General features: G+C 38.1%; 1 protein-coding gene across 2 annotated transcripts in view; it reads right to left on the reverse strand.

Annotated features, from left to right (window-relative positions):
- GARNL3 (GTPase activating Rap/RanGAP domain like 3) overlaps nt 1-21,157 on the reverse strand; it is a 33,149-nt gene extending 11,992 nt beyond the window's left edge. Inside the window, exons 1-22 of one of the 2 annotated variants that reach the window (XM_054646276.2) lie at nt 20,969-21,157; nt 18,745-18,814; nt 17,355-17,429; nt 15,972-16,071; nt 15,429-15,547; nt 14,741-14,805; nt 14,058-14,121; nt 13,742-13,768; nt 13,293-13,368; nt 12,610-12,708; nt 11,948-12,051; nt 10,689-10,797; nt 9,343-9,388; nt 6,841-6,947; nt 5,903-6,024; nt 5,124-5,228; nt 4,317-4,391; nt 3,291-3,402; nt 2,447-2,545; nt 1,436-1,552; nt 586-758; nt 115-273 (exon numbers count right to left, since the gene is read on the reverse strand). In XM_054646276.2, the coding sequence (XP_054502251.1) occupies nt 115-273; nt 586-758; nt 1,436-1,552; nt 2,447-2,545; nt 3,291-3,402; nt 4,317-4,391; nt 5,124-5,228; nt 5,903-6,024; nt 6,841-6,947; nt 9,343-9,388; nt 10,689-10,797; nt 11,948-12,051; nt 12,610-12,708; nt 13,293-13,368; nt 13,742-13,768; nt 14,058-14,121; nt 14,741-14,805; nt 15,429-15,547; nt 15,972-16,071; nt 17,355-17,429; nt 18,745-18,814; nt 20,969-21,024 (2,079 nt within the window). In that variant the 5' untranslated portion in view covers nt 21,025-21,157. Of the gene's footprint in view, nt 1-114; nt 274-585; nt 759-1,435; nt 1,553-2,446; nt 2,546-3,290; nt 3,403-4,316; nt 4,392-5,123; nt 5,229-5,902; nt 6,025-6,840; nt 6,948-9,342; nt 9,389-10,688; nt 10,798-11,947; nt 12,052-12,609; nt 12,709-13,292; nt 13,369-13,741; nt 13,769-14,057; nt 14,122-14,740; nt 14,806-15,428; nt 15,548-15,971; nt 16,072-17,354; nt 17,430-18,744; nt 18,882-20,968 lie in introns of both variants that reach the window. The other variant, XM_077189365.1, reaches the window with a different exon arrangement.
- Between the last annotated feature and the right edge of the window lie 1,213 nt (nt 21,158-22,370).

Raw genomic sequence — 22,370 nt, forward strand, 5'->3', positions numbered from 1 at the left:
TAGCACACATGAGCTCCTTACCCTCCTAGGAGATCAGCACAGCATGCACTGAGTCTGCAACAAATTATGCTCAGTGAGGGTCTGCAAAAAAACTTTCAACTGATGAAAACTTACCCTGTTTGTTTCAACATGATGCAATCTATAGGACTCCCCTGTACTCTCATTGATTAAATCAAACTGATGCCGATACGCTACACAGATCATATTGTCACTGTCTCCAGTAGGTCCATCCACCAACGTCATAACCACTGGAGGGTCAGAAAGGCATATTTCCTATAACGTAAACAATAGAATTACACTCTTTTTCCAGTTCCTACTGTGGGTGCTGCAGGTACTCCATGATTTTAAAGGGATGCTTTCTAAGCACAGAAGCATAACAAAGAACAAGCAGAAACAATTCTTGAAAAAATCTCCAAGTTTTATTTAGCATATATACGACTGGTTTCCACCATATGGCTTCTCACTTTTATTTGTCTGTAGATTCAGGAAGATGATCATGCATATAACTCTGCCTTCCCTGAACCCCCTACACTAGCTGAGTGCTGCTCAGTGTGTTAAGATAATTAGTAACTGGATTACACATACCCGGATGTACTGGAACTCCTCTACTGGAGATTCAGGAGACGACAGCAGAGAGGTGCTGATTGAAGTGTCGTCCGAATTATATTTCTTTGTGACGAGAAGTAGTTTGTTCCGAATAGCTGCAACAATCCTCAGCTCGCTCCCGTGGTGAGTATTAATGGCATACAAATGGCAGCCTGAGGAAATAATGGTCTGGGCTCTAAGTGGTCGGGATAGGGTCTGATTGTTTTGTATTTGTATGATGATTAGCACAACAGGGCTCTGATGGATGACTTGGCAACACAGAATTAAAAACTCCTCAATAGGATTACATTGACTTCAGGGAAAAGACAAAAGCCTATGACCCTTTTGAAATCTACTTTTAATCCGAAGTACATGGATTATCACTATACTGCACCTTCCAGCTTTTCAAAGCAGCTTACTTATGAAGACCAGGAAACATTGATTTCTACAAAAATAATGGGCAACACCCAGACTAATCTAAGCACTACTGTTTGATAGGGGATCTGCCAGCATGCCAGTCCAGCTTAAAGTGGGCTTTACTTCAGTATAACATCCCCACAAAATTCTTCTCGTATCTCCCAACCCTGAAGTCTTATTTTTCCCTAAAGCTTTTCATCATTAGCAATTTCCAAGTAACATGGCTTTTTTACATCATTCAAAAATGTCATGCTGGACTGTACTAAAGTAATTTTCAAATATAAGCTTAGCAAAGTTTGAATTGACTCATCCAGAGAAAAAACCTAAAAGTGAACACCTACACCTGCCTAAAAAGAGCTAACAAGCCCCTGGCAGCTACCGGCATCAAAACACAGTGGATGTTTTTAATACAGGATAAGGAAAACAATATCACCTTTTGTTCTCTCCAGTTTATTTTCTCTGCAGTCATATTTGCTTCTTATGATTTTTTTAGTCTCTATATCTTTTTGGACAGCACTGAGTCTGAAGACAAGGATACGAGAGTCTTTCCCTGCCGTATGGAGAGAACCAGGAAAAAGGTTAGAAAAAGAACACGGTAGTTTGAAATTAATACTTCCAATGAGAAGCAGCACCTAACAAACAGAGCAAAAGTAAACAAAGCATAATACCTCTCTGGGGACAGAAGACTTACAAACTCTCTAGGATTTACAATTGTAGTAATCAACCCCTTCAGCAGAGTAGCCAAGTTTCCCATTAGGTGGTGCTGCACCAAAGAATGATCCGAGAGGTTCCAAAGAGTGAAATGCACAATATTTTGCAAATACATAAAATACAATAGATATAAACTACAGGGAAAGAGTAAAAGGGTTAACTTCAAGAGCTGGAACCATCCAGGTGAGCAACTGATAACTGGATCCTCAGCAGAGTTTGAACCCTTCAGGATACAGAAGGGTTTTCTCCAGAAATTTCACAAACTGAGTTTTGATATAACTACACTTGCCAGATCCTCAGAAATGTCACCCATTCTCCAGGTGTCTTGAGAGAACTGCAAATGGCTCTCACGTAGTTTGAGCTAGTTCTGTAAGATCTCAGGGTGAATTTCACCAGATGCAACCAAATTGGGCAACTCCCAGTGAGACAGAAGGAACCATGTTTTACCCAAAGCTTGGGTAAGCAGAGCTTCAGCAAATACTGAGGAAACAGACATAACAGGGTAAAAAATAATAAACCAACCATATCTGTAATGCTTTCCGAGTTATACATAAAGATCCTGATCTTGCTTTGTGTATGTTCCCTTTATGAAATTCAGTCACAGACTACTCTTTTATTGGGTAAAAACTACCTCACTAAAAAAAGTGCACATTTAAGCCTTCTGAATGAGACAAAATGTCATCCAGCAATACCCGGAGTCAGGCAAGAATCCAAGAACAGGGACCTCTCCTACCTTTGTCTGTTCGGGCAATCAAAAGATCCAGAGCTTCCAACACATTCATCTGCTTTATTTGGAGAGTTTTATCAAATACTTGCACTGACGGTTGACCATCTAAAAGAGAAACACATATGTATTGAAAACCTACTAAAACTTACTAGATGCTGGTTTTGAACCATTTCTTTCTTCTAATTGAAGTCTTGGGTTCTTTTCCTTACAAAAATGAAGAGAAAAAAACCCAAAAAGAATGGCACAAAGCACCTACACGTGCCACAGCATCATAGCCAATACTTCCTCACAGGACAGTTTTATTATCGTCATGAATCAGATAAAGCGACTGAAATCTCAAAGTGACATTCCTTTGGCAAGTTTGAGAATTATGACCAAGCACTAACTTCATTCCCTCAGTTCCGCTGGCCTTATGTAGCACACAGAGGATTATAAGGGATCAGAGTAGCAATATCAATGCTAAGGGAAGAAGTAGGATATCATTGTCACATAAGCCCTTGGCTTCATGCTTGCTATTATCAAGGGCTAAGAAAACCAGACAAGCCATTTAGACACCTCTTGAACCTGGATGCGACCTCCTACAGCTTTTCAGATGGTCAAGAAAACAACATCTGAAATAAGAACACATTCAGAAATCTGCATTAACACTAGCTCGCCAATATGGCTTGATTCAACTGCAGAATGAATTTTTGCAACTAGGTTACATAAATGGAATAGATTTACTCGGAATAGTAACTATCCCCCTACATAAAGACTTACTAACACCTGAACAGAGTTTATGAACACATATTTTCAAGAAAATGGTCAGATACATAAAAATTGACACAAAAACACTAGATCATTTACTAACCATCTATTAACAAGATGCCAGCATCTGTAGAAACCAGCAAGGACTGGCCCCAAGAATCTGCACAGACAACCTCATGAGGAAAATTACTGCAGAAAGACTGAGATTCCCAAGGCTATGAAGTAACATAAGGGATACATATTAAGTACACTAAAAAATACAGATCATACAGACACAGAATGTGATGGACAATGGCAATAACATGTAAATGCTTTTGGCAGGATACATTTCCAAACAGTATATTGCTGGAATTAGAAATATCAAAACTGAAATCATTTCTGGCAGAGGACTTCCTGCATCAATTCTGGTTTGGAGACTAGTAAGACACATACCTGAAACGCTAGAATTAGAACACGTGCAGCTGAAACTCAGCGCAACCATCACGCAATAATTTTTTTCATTTAAAAATCCCAAACCTATATATTTAAAATGTATGTACCACTACACATATGCAGTTTGCTTGTATTTTATGGTTCAGTTTGTGATGTTTAGTGACTAGCATATGGTACAGTTTCTGCCTTTCTGCCAAATTGTTCTTCCATCCCGTGTTCTCTGTACTTACCTCCCAGAGCCTGCCCCTCCTCTCCCAATTTATATATTAGTTGAATCTCTGAAATTCTAGAAGCACTTCTGAAGCTTCTGTATATAAAATACATGCAGAAGAGTGCAGCTGGCATATTTCACTCCCTAATGACTTCAAACAAAAATCCAAACTAAATAAAAGGAAATGAAAACACAACTGAATCTTATTTCAAAAGTGCTGAAATTAAAATAAAAGATGATTGCATATGGAAGATATGGCCTTCATTGAATTTTCTCAGATGTAAAAATGCCCGCACTTGCTTTAACTTTTGGGAAGTGCTTCTGCCCCCAGGCTCATCCTTTATTAATCTAATAGTGACTGCAGAATCAGTTTGACACTGTACCTTTCCTCTTTCCTGCTGCAGCACCTAATTACAGAAGTAAATAAATATATACCATACTACATAATGTTTAACGTTCCACAACTTCTCTGACAGTTTCACTCACCTCCTTTTTACAAAAGCTTGTGGTTGCCAAGTTAGCTGTGGTATCCCCTTTCACAGTGGTTTTCAATTTCAATGCCTAATACAAACAGATGTTTTATTTAAACTGAGTTTTTGTCAGCAATACCCAAACTAAAGACTATATTAAAAGGACAATTTAGGACTAGAAAGTAATTCCAGTTTGGAATTCCTATGCCATTTTAAGTAATGAAAAAAGAAGCAGAATTCTGTATCCTCAACGATGTCAAATGGTCCTTAGGTATCTTAGCCAAAACATACCTTGGCTGTTTCTTGGTAAGGGTTTTTTTTTTTGTTTCTTTTTCTTTACTTGCTTTCTAAATGGCAACCCAGAAAAGAAGAGTCAAACGTAGTAACAGAGAAAAACCTCCACCTCAAACTACAGAATCTAACCATATACACAGTTTACTTTATTATTAAAGTAGCCAGATAGAGGATCCTCTTGTCAATTATACAAACTCACCTTTGATTTGCAAAACTTCCTGACACTAAGGCTAACTATATATATGTCTGTCTACGTATATTGCCAGGCATCCCCCTAAGGTACGATTTTTACAACCTTCATTTAACTCATGTACGATATAAATATTTCTATGTGTATACCTCAGGCGTTACAGATAAATACTTCATGTTTTATTTTAATGTAACTTATAATAATGCAATACTACAAAACTATTTATGGTCACAGAAAACTGCATTAAATCCCGACATAACTGCAAGGTAATAAAAGTTTAACAAAAGGAGTGACACATTCTTTGTAAACCTAGCCGCATACCTTCTACAGTGATCCTACCTGACCAAGCCGAACAAACTCTGCTTGTCGAGCTTCCTCTTTTTTCCGTGTTGATTTTGGGGACTCTGGTAACACATCACTGAAGGATCTTCTATTAAGCATATTCTAAAATAGAAAATGTTTCTTTCTAACTGCACAGCTTCTCAGGGAAGAGAAACTGCAACTCTTCCAATCCTTCAGCGCTTTACCTTATACAGTTTGTCATATTTTACCACTGTCATGTTCTGTACGATCATACTACATGAATATGTGACATGAATATACGAAAAAGAAAAGTTTAAGCAGATCTATATAGATAAAAGAAATAAACACTGGTCAAAAAAATAGCAACTTGTTAGTTTTAGAAGTACTGAACTTATTTTTAGTTAATTAAGAATCACCTTAAGTCTTTATCATCCAAAATAAAGTTACCTCATAGCTACTCAGGGATAAGAATCATCTAAATTTACACATAACAGAACAAATGCAGATTTTATGGTGATGAGACTAATGCCTGTATTTATAGTATCTAAATTCCCTATTCCCTCGCCGCAGGTAAGCTTACACCAAGTACGACATTTTTATGCTTCCCCTCACACCTGGTGAAGAGTCCTGTCCAGAAAGGACTGTCTGTCAGCTTTCATAGAACTGTAAAGTAAGTTATACAACAATCAGTATTTAGCTTAGTCATATGCAATTCAGTGCTCATTAGGATTACAGTCCTTTAAAGTGACAGAACATTCAAGCCACTAGTTAGAACAGGACAGCACATATGAAGGATGCAGAAACTTCTGACTTACATTTCCCTTGTGTAGGTCAGGCATCATGTCTTGGTATAAAGAGCGGATCAGCATGTCTAGAGTGCGCTGACGTTTCTGAGAAAATGTTGGTGTTTCCAAGGTGGCTTTTTCACCATTTATTACTAAATTATTATGGAAAAAAGAGACATAATGTAAATGAACTTCAACAATATCCACCAACTCTAGTTTGCCTCTGTATCAAAACACCTGCTGTGCCCCTATTAATTTAAAATTGCCTTCTTTTTGCCTTTTTAAAGAATAACTCTCCCTTCAGTTAAAGGAGAAAAACTGGTAATAGAAAAATTCCACAAGGCATCAGAATAAATACCTAACTAATAAATAAATTGAAGACAAACTACCGGTCAACTTAAGTACTAAACAATTTAAATACTCAAAATGAGCCATCAAGCTCCTGTCAGGTTTATTTGTAATCAACATGGTCAATTTTGAAAGTTTCCTTTCTTGCTGATTTAGAAGGGCAAATACAGGTCAATGAAAATTGGAACGGAATGATTACAGAATTAAAAGGGCTGCACAGGCGTCCTTCAGCACCTTTAAGAATACATTCGGAAGAGATGCTATTTTCAGGTTTTCAGAGCTACTAAATTAACGCCTTCTATTACTAAATAATGAACAGTATTATAAATCCTTTCAGATCTCCCAAGCCCTTTACAAAAATGCAAAGCTAAATACGGCTGCAAGTTCTGCAAATGTGAAAGTCAGCCTCTGTCTAGTAGCCTGAGAATTTTTTTTTTAATCTAACTGTAACAGTTTGATGGAACTGACGTCCCAACTATGCTACAGATATGAAAAAAAAAAAATCGGATACAGATCAGCAGAATACACGAGAAAATGCATATACATTTTAAGCATCACAAATTTTAATTTGTTTGCACAATTATTTAAGAGTGTTTCTAGCAAAAGAAAAACTGACTTACATTTCACCAACACAAAATCCCTGAACTCCTGGTGATTTGTAAACACAGGTGGGGATGGAAGGGGAGGCCCAAAGAGAGGAACGCTTTCTTCTGAAAATATTTTCAGCCTATTGAAAGTACAAATCTTTATCTATATTGAAAGTCACATTCAAACCTTACCTTTTTTATAGACACTATTCAGAACCAAAGGAAAAAAAAAAAAAGGAAACTTATCTGTGTGTCTTACATACAAATTTCAAAGGGCATAACCAAAAAAGATTCACTTGGAATTACTCAGCAGAGCAAAGTTATGTTTCTTTTACACAAACTAACACAGGGACATAGAATTAGAACAGAACTTCGCAGTTCTACTCACGCAGCAATAGTTTTAGTGGCACTAGCAAAATACAGCCCTGTTCAAAAACACTGTAAATGAACACGTACAAAATACACGTACAAAAAACGTTCTCCTTACAGATTTCCACTTTCCCTATGCATTCACCAAACGCATGAAATATTTGCTGCTTCCGAAGTAACAACGGCTTACAACATATGAATCTGTAGCTTGGGAACAGCAAATTCATTTACACTGAGGAAGACAGAGTCAGAATAACTTCCGTAACAGCTGGACCTGCCGAGTTATTTTGATCCATAAGGAATCCAGCATAGCAATATTGAATAGCAGATACAAACCCATGCCTATTTGTTGACCAGGGCATAGCTTCTTTAAGATAAGTAATCATTCTTGGCTATTTCAAGTGATAGCTTGCCAACAATTGGCATGCGTAGATGACACGGGTCACAGCAAGTTCAGTGGCAAAATTATAGATTCAACCTGTATCTGCTATTTTAGAAACCAGACAGAATTTACTTTCTCCAAAAGGCCAGCAGTGACTGACTGATATTGAGTCTAATGGATCACAATGCCTTCATACAGTCTTTTTTCTTGAAAGCTTAGGAACAGCATACAGTATGAAACGCAGTACTACATTTGCATGAATATTGATCATCTTAATATTTGTTACACATATTTGAGACACAGTTTCATGGCTGCCCTCTGTCTATTTAATTACGTCCAGGTAAAAAAAGCAATAATTTATAACTACAAAAGGTGTGAAATGCTCCTTAACTACATCAGAATTAATTGTAACAGGGAAAGCCGTAACAGAACTGACTAAAAAAATTGACTTCTTGAGTGACATAAAATATAAGGGCATTCTAAGCAGAAATTCAGCATCAGACCTCAGAGCGGTATTGCATTTGAAACAGGGAAAATTTGCCTCAAAAGCCTAGAGCATCCCCTATCCCTTTTTACTGAAATTTTGACCACTTGGAAGACTGTCTTCACACACACACAAAAGTAAGAGAAGGAACGAGTTCTATTCAGGCCTACAATCAAATGACGGAAGGAAACGTAATGGGGGCAAGCTGAAATACAATGTTTTAAGGTTGTCATACAGGAAAAAATACTACGCGATATGTACTACAGCAAGATGTGTCAAGACTGGCAGAATGAAGGAATTAAGATGGACCGATCTAGTAAAAGCTGCCAATTTCTCTCTAATGCAAGAGAGAAATTTATCTTGTGTACTGCAACTCATTTCCTTCCCCACATAAACAGCAATATAAAAAGCATTTTACCATGGCTAACCCATCTACAGACTATCAGTTTACAATCGGGACAACAATCACTTCTTAAAGGGTAATGAGGAATGTATGCCCAGGGTTTCTGTCTCAAAGCAAGAAAAAGAAAGAAGTGACTGCATTTTCACTTCGGAATCATGAACATGTTCTGAACATCAATTTAAACAAATTTGCAAGAGGAAGCTGACGAGATCATGTAGCAAAATAAAACTATTCCTTGCTTAACTGCATTACAGACACGACCCCAAAGAAACCTTAGCTGTAAATAAGAGGCAGGGGAAAAAAACTCCCACACACAAACTGAAGTATCATTCTTGTCTGGAGTTAGATTTAATGAAATGCTGAAGAAACACAGCAATATGTAAAATTCTGGCAGGTTTTAAGTACGTGACATTCAACTATACGAGTACTCTATTAAAATCCCCAAAAATGAATTAGCTTGCTCAGCTACAGCTAAACTGCAATTTGTAAGGACTTGTAGTCCGTGGCTATCGCAGCATCACGTGCATTAAATAACTGTCACCATCCACGTAGTTTACTATGTCATTGATCTCACCAGGTATGAAAGTTCCAGGCATATCTTTCATCATATTTTATATTTCATCTAAAAACCAGTTTTGGGTTTCCCCCTTAGCTTATGCCTGTTGCAGAATTTAACGTTTCTGATGTTAAGAAACCTGCTACTTATAGCCAGTTTAGTGACATCTGCATGCAGGTCCATATTGCTCTTCAGTTTCTAAAGCACATTTGGCTTCCTGGCGTACAGACAGGTGGATCTGTCTGTATGCCAGAAAGTTCTTCCATTGCCAAAATGTTTTCCCGTTTTCTCTAAACCATCAGTTATTCGTTGTGAAATTATTTGTTACAATCAGCACCTACCTGTAACTATCATTCTGCTTATTATATCTCACTAAAGCAAAAATATCTGCCATACAGTTAAGGAAGTTAAACCAGTTCTAATAAAGCTCGCATGTATTTTAATAAACTTTTCTTTTCGTGCAGTACATTGCAGATTTAATAAAGGTACAATATATTAATCAAGTCAATGTAAATATATAAACAATTCTAGACAATATAGATTTCACTGTTTATAAAAGGGGTCCTATATGAAAATGTTATTGCTTGATCAACAGTTTTAAAAACCAAGCTACTACCACAGACACAGCATAAGACATACTATAGAAGTTTGTCTTATTCGTATTTGATATATTTGTGATTAAAAATACTTTTAGTTGATAAAGCAGTACTGATACTGAACTTTGCTTATACCAAAGCTTCCACTGAAGAAAATATTCCAATGAAACAATTTAGCCAACAGAACTATAGGAAAAATGAGACAATGATTTAAAGTGCAAGTTATACTAAGGCTGATGCTCTATTGTAGAGTTACATTGATGTGGTAAACACTTCTTAGTATTTAGGTTCCTTTGATACGTAAAGATTTTTATTATTTTTTCAAACTTTGTTCATTTTCATTCACCCCTAGCAAGTGGGTTCTAGGAACATTTAATCTGCCTGACAACTAGGTATGGAAGTCTAAAGCTTTAAAACTCAGCAACAGAGTATAGACAGACATTAGAGTTTTCTTCTTCTAATTCATTTTTCCTCATTCCATTCTATCTAGTCTAACACATGCCAGATTGGGGTCTATAGATTACTACTATTGTGACCCCATGGTAATTCCAAGATATTGGCCGCTGGATTCCGCAATCATATAGTCTTCAAAATGTTTTCAACCGGAAGTCTGGAAAACATAGGCTGTTAAAAAACTGGAGAATATATGGTAAATAGTCTGAAAAATTTGATGAATACTGATCTAAAATACAAATTTCAAATAAACAGCATCTAAACATTGAAAGGCGATATTGAGTAAAATGCCAAAATAATTTACAAAACCAAGATAAATGAATTTATAAATTTGGATTTTTTGAAAAGGTATAAAATTAGATTTGTGAAAGGATACAAATAAATGCTTTCAATAAAAGGATTTAAAACTCACATTCTTGTTTTTACCTTATCCTCTAAGGGATTTAACAAACACTGTTAGATGCTGCAGACTTGGAAACTCCTAGTTAAGAAGCTGAAGGTCAAGAAGGCAAGAATGCAACTGTAAAATAATTTTCACTTCCATAAACAGCATAGAGGGAGGAATTCAGGGCAGAATTAAAAGTAATATTGATCTTAAAAAAAAGAAAAATCATTAGAAAATGTCAGGAAAAAGATACGTGTAAAATGAGAGCGAATCATGGATGGCTTGAATGCTGGAGAAGACTCTTCACCTTCCTGAAATATGATAGTGACAATGTCATTTCCAATATGTCGCTTCCTTTCTACCTGGAAAAAAAAAGGAAAACAAAAAAGGAAAAAAAGAAAGAAGAGGCAGAAAAAAAGAGATAGACAGTGACTTACAAGACATACGTAAGTATCTTAGCAATTCTGTGACAGAACAATAGAACAATATTCCTAAACTGTAAACAGAAAAATTACAGTCAATATGACTGAGGACAGTATAAAACCATTACTTAACTATAAGCAAGTAAACCTAGCGATGACATGGTGCACACAACGAGGCAGGTTCTAGAAGAATTGATATTGCATATGTTTAGATAAGCACTCATAGTTTCCATAATTAATATTAACGAATTTGGCATGGAAACTCTAGCATTCCAAAAAAAGCAAATCTACCGCTTGAAATAAAAGGACAAAAAACTCTGGTGCTGAAGTATTCTTTTGAAAAAAATATTCTGGTTGGCCTCCATTTTCCTCTGTGATCTTGTCATCAGTCCAAGCAAAAAGCATGAGAAAACTGCCATATGTCAGAATGCATAGTAAGAATAAATGTAAGAATGCATAATAAATCGAGTAATTTGTAAGTAATTTAGGTAAATCATTATGGATGTATGATGTATAATAAACACATGTGCCTATAAAGTATTTTTTTCATCATAAATACAAAGAAAGGCCTGAGCAATGAATGACAGCACATTTGAACAAGAACCCACCTAGTTAATCCATGGCAGTGTGAGCACTTCTTAGGTTACCAACCTGAACGTGCTCACAAGGGGAATTTCTTTCAAGCGACACTAATTGCTACTCAAGCAGGAACTATGGGATACACATGTGAATATTCCTACAATTCACACACAAGGCTAAGTTCCAGTTTTCCTAAAGTCTTTGAGGTAATAATTACAGCAGTGAAGCTCTTCAAGTCATCTGAACACCACACTTAATCACTTCTCTGTGAAGCAACTTAGATCTTCTTCACAAGTATCTTTTGTACCTTAATGGAGATGATAGGATGCATTATTTCTAATAAACAGAATGAAATTTTCAGCATCGGGTAGGATATTGAGGAAAAAAAGTGCAAAAGTCTCAAGGCTTGCATCTCTCAACTATTAACAGACAAGAAGTCCTTTATTTCTTACCAAGTTTTGGAGTTTGTGATTTAACAAATAAAGAGGGAAATAAAGAGAGAACCATGTACCTGCTGCTTGTTCTCTCTAGAATATGGTAGCATGGTTGAAACATGGAACATAATTTCATGCCCTTGAAAAACTGTATAGATGGAACAGGTTCCTGTTGTATCATCTGCAAGGGAAGGCAACATTTTAAGGAGGAGTATCTCCTGAAAGTTTTCTGAAAATCAAAAGATATCTCAAGTCTTTCTACCAAAAGACTCTAATCATCTTCAGTTACCCTTCTTTGTCTGATCCACTTTAGAAAATGTCCACACCACATGTTTCATGTGAGTCCAAACCAAGTTTGCAACTAATCTGCATATTCACACTTAAAACCTATTACACCTTTCACCTACCCTCCTGAAATCACACGGGTCTTCAAGCCACAATGTCCTTCTACCATGAGGCAAGTAACATGTCAGGTTATCATTCCAACTTAAAATGAAACCGTTCACCTTGATAATAGCTGTCATAACTGCATTCCATACCAGTGACTTAAGCTAACCTGACTCGTTCCTGGTGAACGAGTTCTACTTCTGGTGAAGCAGAGCATTTAATACACAAACGAGGAAGCCCGTTTGGGGATTTTTTCATAACCACGATATATACAATATGCACTACACACAATAAGAAGAAACATTTAGAATGCAGCTCCACCCCCCTCTCATTGCTTCAGATGAGTTCTTACTTTTAGTGTCCAGTCCTCCTCTGTAGCCTGACCAGCCTTTCAAAGTAACTGTGTCACCCAAGAGATGCAAAAATCGTTGAAAGCATTCACTTCCAGTTTCTACATGTGGGAGGGAGAAATGTTACAAAAAAAGCGCATCCATAGTAATAGAACATATCTCAAAAATGACCAAAATGAGGAAATGGGTCCTGCTTCCAGGACACAAAGTTTCAGCTGAGTTAGTTTCCTTTCACATCTTCCAAGCCTACTGCCTTTCCAGAAAGAGCACCTCAAATAGGCATCATCACATAACATTAAACAGTGACCTCTTTTGCTAGCACCAATGCTGTTCAAGCGCATAGGAGAATGTGATCATGCTGTAAAAGAGTGAAAGAACTACAAGCAGTGAGTTAATGAGTTGCCTCCTTCAAATACCTCTTTTTTCTAAATGTTCATGTCACACGGTCTATTTCTAGGAGAGATTTCACTCTCTTTCAAGCTGTAACAATAGGCTTCCTACTGTCACTTCTTACAGACATAGAAGACCCTATGCTACAATTTTTCACCCAACACAGGAAACCAAACTAAACGACTGTTCATATAACCATTGCCTCCCGCCCTGCTTCCCGCTGTAGGCACGATCTTGCCTTTTTTTTTTTTTATTCAGATGAACAAAACAATTAGGGAGAAGGTGAAAAACTCACCATTACTGAACATTTCATCATCTGTAAGCTGACCATCCTTAGCATAAAGGACTCCAAATTTAAAATTCACCGATCCCTGGGAAATAAAACCAAATATTATATGGTAAACAGTCAAACAGAAGACATAAAAATTTGTTTCCTCTAAGGACTTTGATGTATGTATGTATCTTTGTATACATCCTACACATTAGAACATACACTTTATACCATCTCCTAATACAAAATAATTTACCTTTAAACTTTGATAGTATAGCACAAAATTATTAACTTAAATTGGTGATCTATTATGATTAAGTTGGTGCTTAAAGTTATTTTTGCTGTCATGTTCAAAAAAACATTAATTTTTTTTTTACTGCAATTGATTTCAAAGTCATCATAAGCCCATCAAAATACAAAGCTGTATTCACTGGATGGGTCTGTGAGCTAGAAGTAGTCAGGCTTATACTTACCTCTTGCTCTTCCAGAACCAATAAATCCTGTCAACAAAAACAGCATCTTTAGCCCACTTGTATTAAAGATTCTACAAGGATGATGGTTTTATTTGTGTTTAGAAGTTTTGATTTGAAATGGCCAGTTCAATGGATAAAGACAGTTTAAGTAGTATTACAACATTATTATTATTATTATTATTATTATTATTGTTATTATTATCATCATCATCATCTGCTACTGGAAGAGACAAACCAGTAGTATCTATACTTAATTACTTCTATTTCCAGAAAATAACAAAGATAAAGAACCAAACAAAAAAAAGTCACTTCCTACCTTTTGTATCTCAGGATGAAAAATTTCTCTTGGGCTCTTCTCAAATTTATCAAGACTCATAGCACTGAAATGCAAACGAACTAGTGCTTTATAGGAGGGCAAGTGCACATTTCAACCCCGAACCACCAACCGATGGCAGTTACAGCGCTTACAAAATGAATTGTTCCCAGAGCCTCTGGGAAATGGAATGGTTTCTGGAATTGCCATTTCTTTCCCAAAATACTAACTTCCAACGCTTCCTAAACTTAGTTTGCATTTTAAAAACAGAAATTAGTGAGACTCAGGGTGGAGATCAGGTTGAAATTGATTTCCTTCTAAAGCACAGGGCTCTGTTCCATCACCCTTCACTTCGGCTCTACACAGAATCACGGTGAGCATTTTAGGAGGGCTCAAGAACCAATTCTATTTCTCCCTTTTTCTAGTTCTCTCTCTTCTTAAATAATTCAAGGCAAGTCAAATGAAAAATGAGAAGTTCAGCATCAAATTCACACTTTTTCCCTTTGTCTGGTCAAGAACAGGCTTTAAAACCACCTATTGCTGCCTCTTCAACGATTAAGACTTGCAAAACCATTTTTACACGTTTTATAGATTAATCCTAAAAACCACAGGACCGCAAGCTCTGAATTACAGGAAAAGGTATACAGGCAAATATCTAAACTGATCGCTTATTTGTAAATACATACCTTAATATAGATTTCACTGATAATGTTTTTGTGGGACTGTAAGGGAGACATATTTTCTGAGTACCCTGTAAACGAGAAAAGCTAGGCTATATTACAGGACATACCCACTTTTTCTGCATATTCAAATAGGATTATTAATAAAAACAATTAAGTTAAGAAAGAAGGAAGAAAACCAAGGTAATTTTACTCAGCTATATTTACTGCTGATTTAGAGAAAAAAAAATGTCATGGGTGCTGCAAAGAAAAAAAAAAGTGAACCATAAATGTCTACAGTAGAATTTTAAAACAATTGCTTGGATACAAGAATCTCACGGAACATTAAGTAGAAAAAAAGTGAAACCAGTATCAGACCTGCCTATTTTCTTACCATTGTACAAGAAAATCGTAAAAGCAGTATAAAGTCAGCGCCTAAAACTGATCATAGGATGTAACCAAGAACAATTTAGGCATCATTTCTTAAAAAAACCAGTTGTTGGAAGAATTAGAAAATATCTGACACTACAGATTTCTGTCAAAAAGTTTAGTATAATGTTTAGCGTTATCTACTATGGTAGAATGATATGTTCTTGTTATACAAAATAAAAATATGTAATAAATACTGGAATTCTGAAGAAAGAGGAAAAAGCATATGATAAACATATCCAAAACAAACAAAAGGCAGAACCGCAGTAAAGTATTTGTTTCTTACTGTTTTTCTCCAAAGTATTGAATGGTATTGAGGAATGCGCTGATTATTTTGCTCAGACAGTACAACAGACAGAAAGAAAGGGTTCTTCTCTGCATCTGTACCTACATAATTCTGATGAACTGTTGGAAGAAAAACAAGCAGCACCATCAGTCATAAGGAAGACATACCCACCCACTCGTGCAGAATCAGAGAGACACCAGATTGTCTGCAGAAATAACCACGTACTTATATCAGCTGTGTGAAAAAAAACACCCAAAGAGACCGGTACAGTTTTCAAAGCCATGAAGGATTTCAAAACATCCCTTTTTGGTAGTGGGGGTTTCACTCCTTACAGACACCCATGCTCTGTTTTCAGGTTAAAAACACATGAAACAAGGACTTGTTTCATGTACAGGAGAGAAAATGTTTTAATACTAAATTAACACCATACCTTTTTTCATATTGAAATAGTAACAGTTCAAAACTACAGAAACAGCAACAGCATTTTTGCAAATTACATTTTCATTGGTCCAAATTCCAATCCATCTGCAAAAAGATATTTACCTTTCCCTAAAAAATACTTCAAGTACCATCTTGTATGATACTCTGGGTTTTCCAAATGCACATCCGTTCTGTGCCACGTACTCGGAGCATAGTCCGTATTCTGAAATCGAATTGAGAGACTGTTACATTAAATACCAAGTAAAAAAAAAGAGGACAAAATATAGGCAAAAGCAAATAAAGAGTGAAATTTTAGCTGTACACTGCTACTTAAAAAGCAAGGATTTTTGCGAAGTCAGTCGGTGTGTAGCTGAAATAGAAATTTCTACCTCTCATATACCCTTTTTATTAATTTCTCTGTAAGTAGGTAAGTCTTGTCCTACTGTACCACTCTTAGGGGTAATGGCAGAATGTGAAAAGGAGGTCTTTCAATGTGGACTTTGAAGACAAACATTTTTAAAACTTAAATAAATTAATGCCTTCAGCTTTCATTTTCTCAGTTCTTCCCAAATTAATCCCCAAAGAAGTCTCCTTGCTTGACCAAAGCATGCTTCAGAAGTTCTTCAGTGCTGTTTCTCATAAATTAAGGTAAATTCCCAAGCGTCCCTCAAGCACTTTCCCATTATGACTTAACATGCGAAGAAAAAGCCATTCTCCACGTTCATTGACCATGTGGCCGTCCACTACCCACTCTACGAATCTTTCCATGATATGAGCCAATCAGCTTTTGAACTTCACGAAACTGAGCTAAATAGACAGAGGACCAAACACAACCCTCCAAAGAATCAATGCAGAATAGTTAGACTGCTTTCAACTCTGCAGCCAGTGCTGACAGAAGCAGATGATCAGTAACATTTCACTGTTACTATTAGTTCAATACACACTTTACCAAAGCCTTACAAGTATCTCTAGAATTTGAGGTCTTATTTCTTCCAATATTAAGATGGTATTTGATGAAAGTTTTGCAAAGGAAGATAAAACATGAAGGTAAGTGGAAACCTAATTGTCACGGGAGTAGTTGCAGGGACACACTGTGAGTTTAGCAGCAAGAAAGATGAAGTGAATTACTCTCCAAGGCTCCACTCAACCTCTTTCTCTCTTATTTAAAGATAAGCACAGCTGCCAAAAGACAGCTAAGGGTCAAAAAAATGAAGCTAAACCTCATCAAGCCAAGGAGCAAACTTTAAAGCACAGAGGTCAGCTTGAACATCATAGTACCAACAGGACAGGATAGATATAGAGATGTAGTAGAGACTGGGAAGCGTCAATCAGAGATATTTTTCTCTAACACGATCGAGTGAGCAAAAACGTTACCACAACGAAACGCGAGAATTTTTCAAAGTCCTCTTCCTTAGAAAATGACTGCAAATGCATCTTTTGTAAGTGAAAAATAACTGAAGCTGAATCATTTTCTTCAGCGTTCTGTGAGTATTTTTGGGCACTTACCTCACCAGAGGAGCCATTTTCCACACGGAACCGTCCAGCTCTTTGAATGGCTCCGTCAGCATCACTAGATATAAGCTATAAGAGAGTTTAACATAGAGGTTCTATTTCAAAAAATAGCCATACGATCAGCAATCAAAACTTACTACCATTTCTTGTTGTTCAGGCATCAGGACTCCCCAGAGAGAAGGGATCAGTCTAGCTATTACCAATTTGACTAAAGACTTTGAATGACCCGGTAAGAACTCTGAGACAAATCAGGTGCTTCATGAAGCAAGAAAAGTTAAGTTTGAAACATTTAGAATTTTGAAAGGGCAACAAGAACCTTCAAACATCTGTACTCCAAAAATGATACACTTTCATGAAATGCTAGCAAAATTTTTAAGAAAAACATCCAAGAAACGAAACCATTCATGTGAACTTACTGTGAATTAATAATTATAAATAATTTTTATCTTCCAGCAAAAGACTTTAAGTACTAGGAATGAAAGAGCCTCTTATCAGAAAACCAATTACTTGCATTTTTGGATTAAAACACGCATCTTTTATGTATAACATATGGAAAGAAGAGAAAGGAACCCGGTGTTCCCGCAATACAACTTCCAGCAACTAGGCCACCATTTTACACCCAATTTACACACACATTAGTTAATATACTAACTTGAAAATTACAACTATAGCTTGTAGAAAACTTGTGACTTCATCCCATAGTAACAGAGCTGGAGATAAGTTTCTTAACTCCTCCCCACTTCTGTTATCCTACAGTAAATTTATGTAATTTCATTATGACCTTGTAATCAGAATGACACTGCTGACATATTTTCACAATGCAGAAGAAATTGATATATGAGAAAAACGTAGTGCCAACCTAATCTCCGAATTTCAAGTAAATGCAGAATAGCTGACGGATTCTAGGGAACCATTTTCAAAATCCTAACTCTGACTAGGTCATTCAGTTTTCAGCCCTCTCCCACTACTATGAGTCACGTACATATAAAATTACATACACGTGTATGTACACACACAAGCATGTACACAGTTTATAGCTTACATAATTGTTAGTACTTCATTAAATACTACCCTAATGTTTTGCCATCTTCAGTTTCTAAGAGGAAAAAAGGCTCAATTTCCATCTGGAAGTAAACACAGTATTTATATAAAGCTTCCTTTTCTGTTACAATGAAAAATTAATTAATAAGGTAGTAAAAAGATGCCCCATCACGGGTCTGATATATATCTATTCAGAAGCCACTTTATATCAGCTCATAACTTTCAAGTCTAGCTGAGAATGCACATTTTCCAAACTAGATCCAATTCTTTTACTTGGAAAAGAAAAGGATTAGAGCTCTGCGTTATAAGCTGATAAACTGAAAGACAGGCTACGTATACTTACAAGCTCCACAGATCCATAATGCTTTCTGCTAAACTCTCCGCGTCTGCAACCCAGATCTTCAGATACGGAGCTGGAATAGAAACGCTTCATCTGTGTACACAAGTCAACTAGTCTTACATTTCCTGCAATGCTATACCCTGCCATTAAAAAAAATATAATTTCTGCTGAACAGGGTTCACAGAACATAAACTCATTGCTGCAGGGAACACTTCTTACAGCATGCACAATCCCTAGCAGCCATCGCAGTCTGGCTTTCACATTACACCCAAAGCAAATGTCCACGTCCTGACTGGAAGCAAAAGCCAGGATTAAATTAAATACTAAGGCATGATGCAATCAGAGTTCCAAAGCAGGTGGTGGCTCATAACCACGTTTGAAAAGTAAACTTAAAGCCTCAAAGAGGTCAACTGCACTGTACAACTCAGTAAGACCACATTTAGTAGGTTGCTACTGATTTTTTCAGTCTTTTTTCAGCCCACACACAATGAGAAAAGAAACCAGTACTTAAGAGCCTGAGGGAACAACAGCATTTCAGAGGTTTCCCTCCACCACCTTGAAAAGATAGCAAACAAAAGTAATCCTGGAACGCGAAGCGCAAAATCCGCCCGCAGTACCAACCTCGTACCATGATAGCGCATTACTCGCCACCTCTTCACAAACTACGTTCCACTAATTTGAAGACAGACTGCCTTGCCACAAACCACACCCTCTCATATCAAAAGCATTTTTCTGACGGCACTCTCAATAATTCATAAAACACGAGTATATCTGCACTAATGATTAAAACAAGACTGCTTAAATATCAATATTGTCATTTGTGTCCCAATTCAAACCACCTAAAACATACCTAAACTTCAAACACACTAGCAGTCCTTTTAAAAACCAGAAATATACCCAAGAGCAAATCTCTGCCTCTTCTCAACTTAACTACTTTATATCACACCTCACCTGCTTCATATTGTATTTGTTGTTGTAATTAAAGGAGACTCTCACATCAACATAAATGCTACAGACACAACCTCATTAAAATTAGGCTTCAATTTAGGCACAGGTAAGATTCACGTTATCATGCAATTTGCCTAAGCGCACATGCTCCCTAAGGAATCCTCGCGCCTGCATCCCTCTTTGGCTCTCCATTCTCGGATACCACCAAGATTCGTACTCGACTCTCTAACGTATCACATCTGCTAATTTAAAAAATACACTGTGATTAAAATCAACTGTTCATATTAATTTTCTTCCTTGAATTACATCCTTCCATAGTCCTGATCTCTATAAGAAAAACGGCTGCTCCAGTTATGACACTTTCAGAGTAGTTTTCATCTTATTAAGATGAACTGCCAGCACTGAGGAGGTTAGTTCATCAGTGCTTCGCTTTACTTGGGCTTAATAATTTAAAATTTACTTACATTGCAAAATATTTAAACACAGATACACCTTTATTCATGTGAATATAACTAACCAGCTTACATCTACACAGTATATTCCACCTCCCTTTCCCATTTTTCTGGAAACATAGGTGCAGTTGTCTAAATGAACAGCAACAATGAAGAGGAGAGAGGACTAGCTTCTTCCCGTTTCAACAGAAGCTCCTACAAAACAGTCCTGAAAGTTGAACAACGAAGCAAAATTAAACGCATTTGCTAATCTAAACATAAACGTTTTCTGGATCCTAGTGCCAAATCACAAGTTTTGTCTTTCAGAAGCTCGACACTGGAAAGCGTTTTACTTGGGGGTCGGGAGGGTAGGGGCAGAAAGGGGTGAGTTTGCAGACTGCACCTGTGCGATCAGCACAGAAGGATACAGCCTGCATGCTTCTTGGGCTCGCCATTCTCCTTGCCATCTATGTGTTTACTAGTCATTACCGGTCCATCTGTTTTCATTTAAGAAAGTCACAAGCACTAACGCAGTCAGCAGCCGTGTCATTCCAGCGATATCGCAGCGCTATGTGCTCGCAACGCTGAGCACGCTGCGAAGCCGACTCCGCAGCCGCTCGCCCGCCTCCGCCTGCAGCGGCGGCAGCAGCCCGAGGGAGACGGCTGCAGCTCGGGGGCTCCTGCGCCTCCGCCAGCCCGAGGGCAGCCGCCCCACAGTGACCGCGGGAGCCCGCGCGGCCCCTGAGCTCCCCGCCCGCGGCAGCAAAGCACCGCCTCGCCCTCCGCCATCGGCTGTCGGCAGCACGCCCCGCCCCGCCCCGCCCGAGCTGAGCCCCCGCCACCGGTACCGCTGAGTGAGGCCGAGGAACCGGGTGGACGCCCCTTCCGCGCTGCTCAGATCCATGCGGGCGGCGAGACGGAGGCTTCGCTCCTCCAGCGTCGCTGCCACGGCTCCGTCCCGCGCGGGAGAGGCGCCGGGAGCTGCCCGCGCACATCCCGCTCTCCCGGCGCACGGCCCCGCGCGTCCACCTCGGCCCGCCAACCACTCATATGCCGCGTCCGCCGTTGCGTCAGACGCTGCGCCGTCAGCAGGGCCTGCCGGGAGTTGTAGTCTCGGGCTGACAGCCACCGCTCCGTCCTCCGCCACCGGGAGCTGCCGTCCCGCCAGGGGATCAAACGGCTCCTTCGCTCCTGGGCGGGAAAGGACCTTAGGCAGCACCGCCCCTCCCGAATGCCCTTTCTTTTTCATTCCAACTCTTTTTTCTGTTTTTCACTCTGTTTGTCAACCCCTTTTTCACTCTCATTCTTTTCCTTTTTCACTTTCTCTCTTTAACTCTCTTTTTTCTCTAACCTTTTCTTTCTTTCTTTCTTTCTTTTGCTACTTGTATTTCTAACTTTGTTTTCCTTTCTAGCCTTAGACTAAAAAAGCAGCAGTAGAAACTTTCATGCTACCTGGGACTAAAAAAAACCCCCAAACTATAATGATTTAAAGAAAACTATTTACTCCCTGGGAGCCTAAAATTATCTACTGCTGCACCAGACATACAGCTTTTATTCCTTTTAATATATACTTTATAGGGCCCCAATTACTGCTCCAGCTGTCAGTAATGAATAGCAATATCCATTAACCACATCATCAGTACTCCCATCTACATTACCAGACAAATAATGACACAACTAAGAGGTAATTGCATCATGATTATGTAATTACATAAACCAGCAATCCATCACCACAGCTACCAGTTACCATCAAGCCCACCCCTCACAAAAACCTCACCCCCGCTGCGTTGTTGTTTTGGGTTTCCTGTAACAATAAATCAACACGTAATGAAAATAGAAAAAGGTTATCATCTTGTGTTAGTATGTGTTTTGTGTTGCATTGCTCTCTATTGCTCTCTATTGCAGGGTGAGCACAGGGTGAACTCTCTCCTTCCTGTGACACCTCGGCTGGGAGGGATGACACAGCGACCTCGGCCAGCCGATGCTGCCTGTGCCATCACCTGGCACTGACGTGTTTGATGAAAATCCTTTTGCTGGGATTTTTCTCCTGAGAAGCCTCAGAACAGAAATGGAACCAATAACGATCTGCTGGCTGTGAAGTGTGGGCTGGAGATGGTTTAGCAACAGGGGCATCTTGGATTGGTCTCCTGTGCATTGTTTCTACTTGATGACCAGTCATGGTCCAGCTGTGTCGGGGCTGTGAGCAGTCCCAGGTTTTTATTATTCATTCCTTTCCAGCTTTCTGATGTC

This window comes from Agelaius phoeniceus, chromosome 21, assembly GCF_051311805.1.
Source record: "Agelaius phoeniceus isolate bAgePho1 chromosome 21, bAgePho1.hap1, whole genome shotgun sequence".
NCBI lineage: Eukaryota > Metazoa > Chordata > Aves > Passeriformes > Icteridae > Agelaius > Agelaius phoeniceus.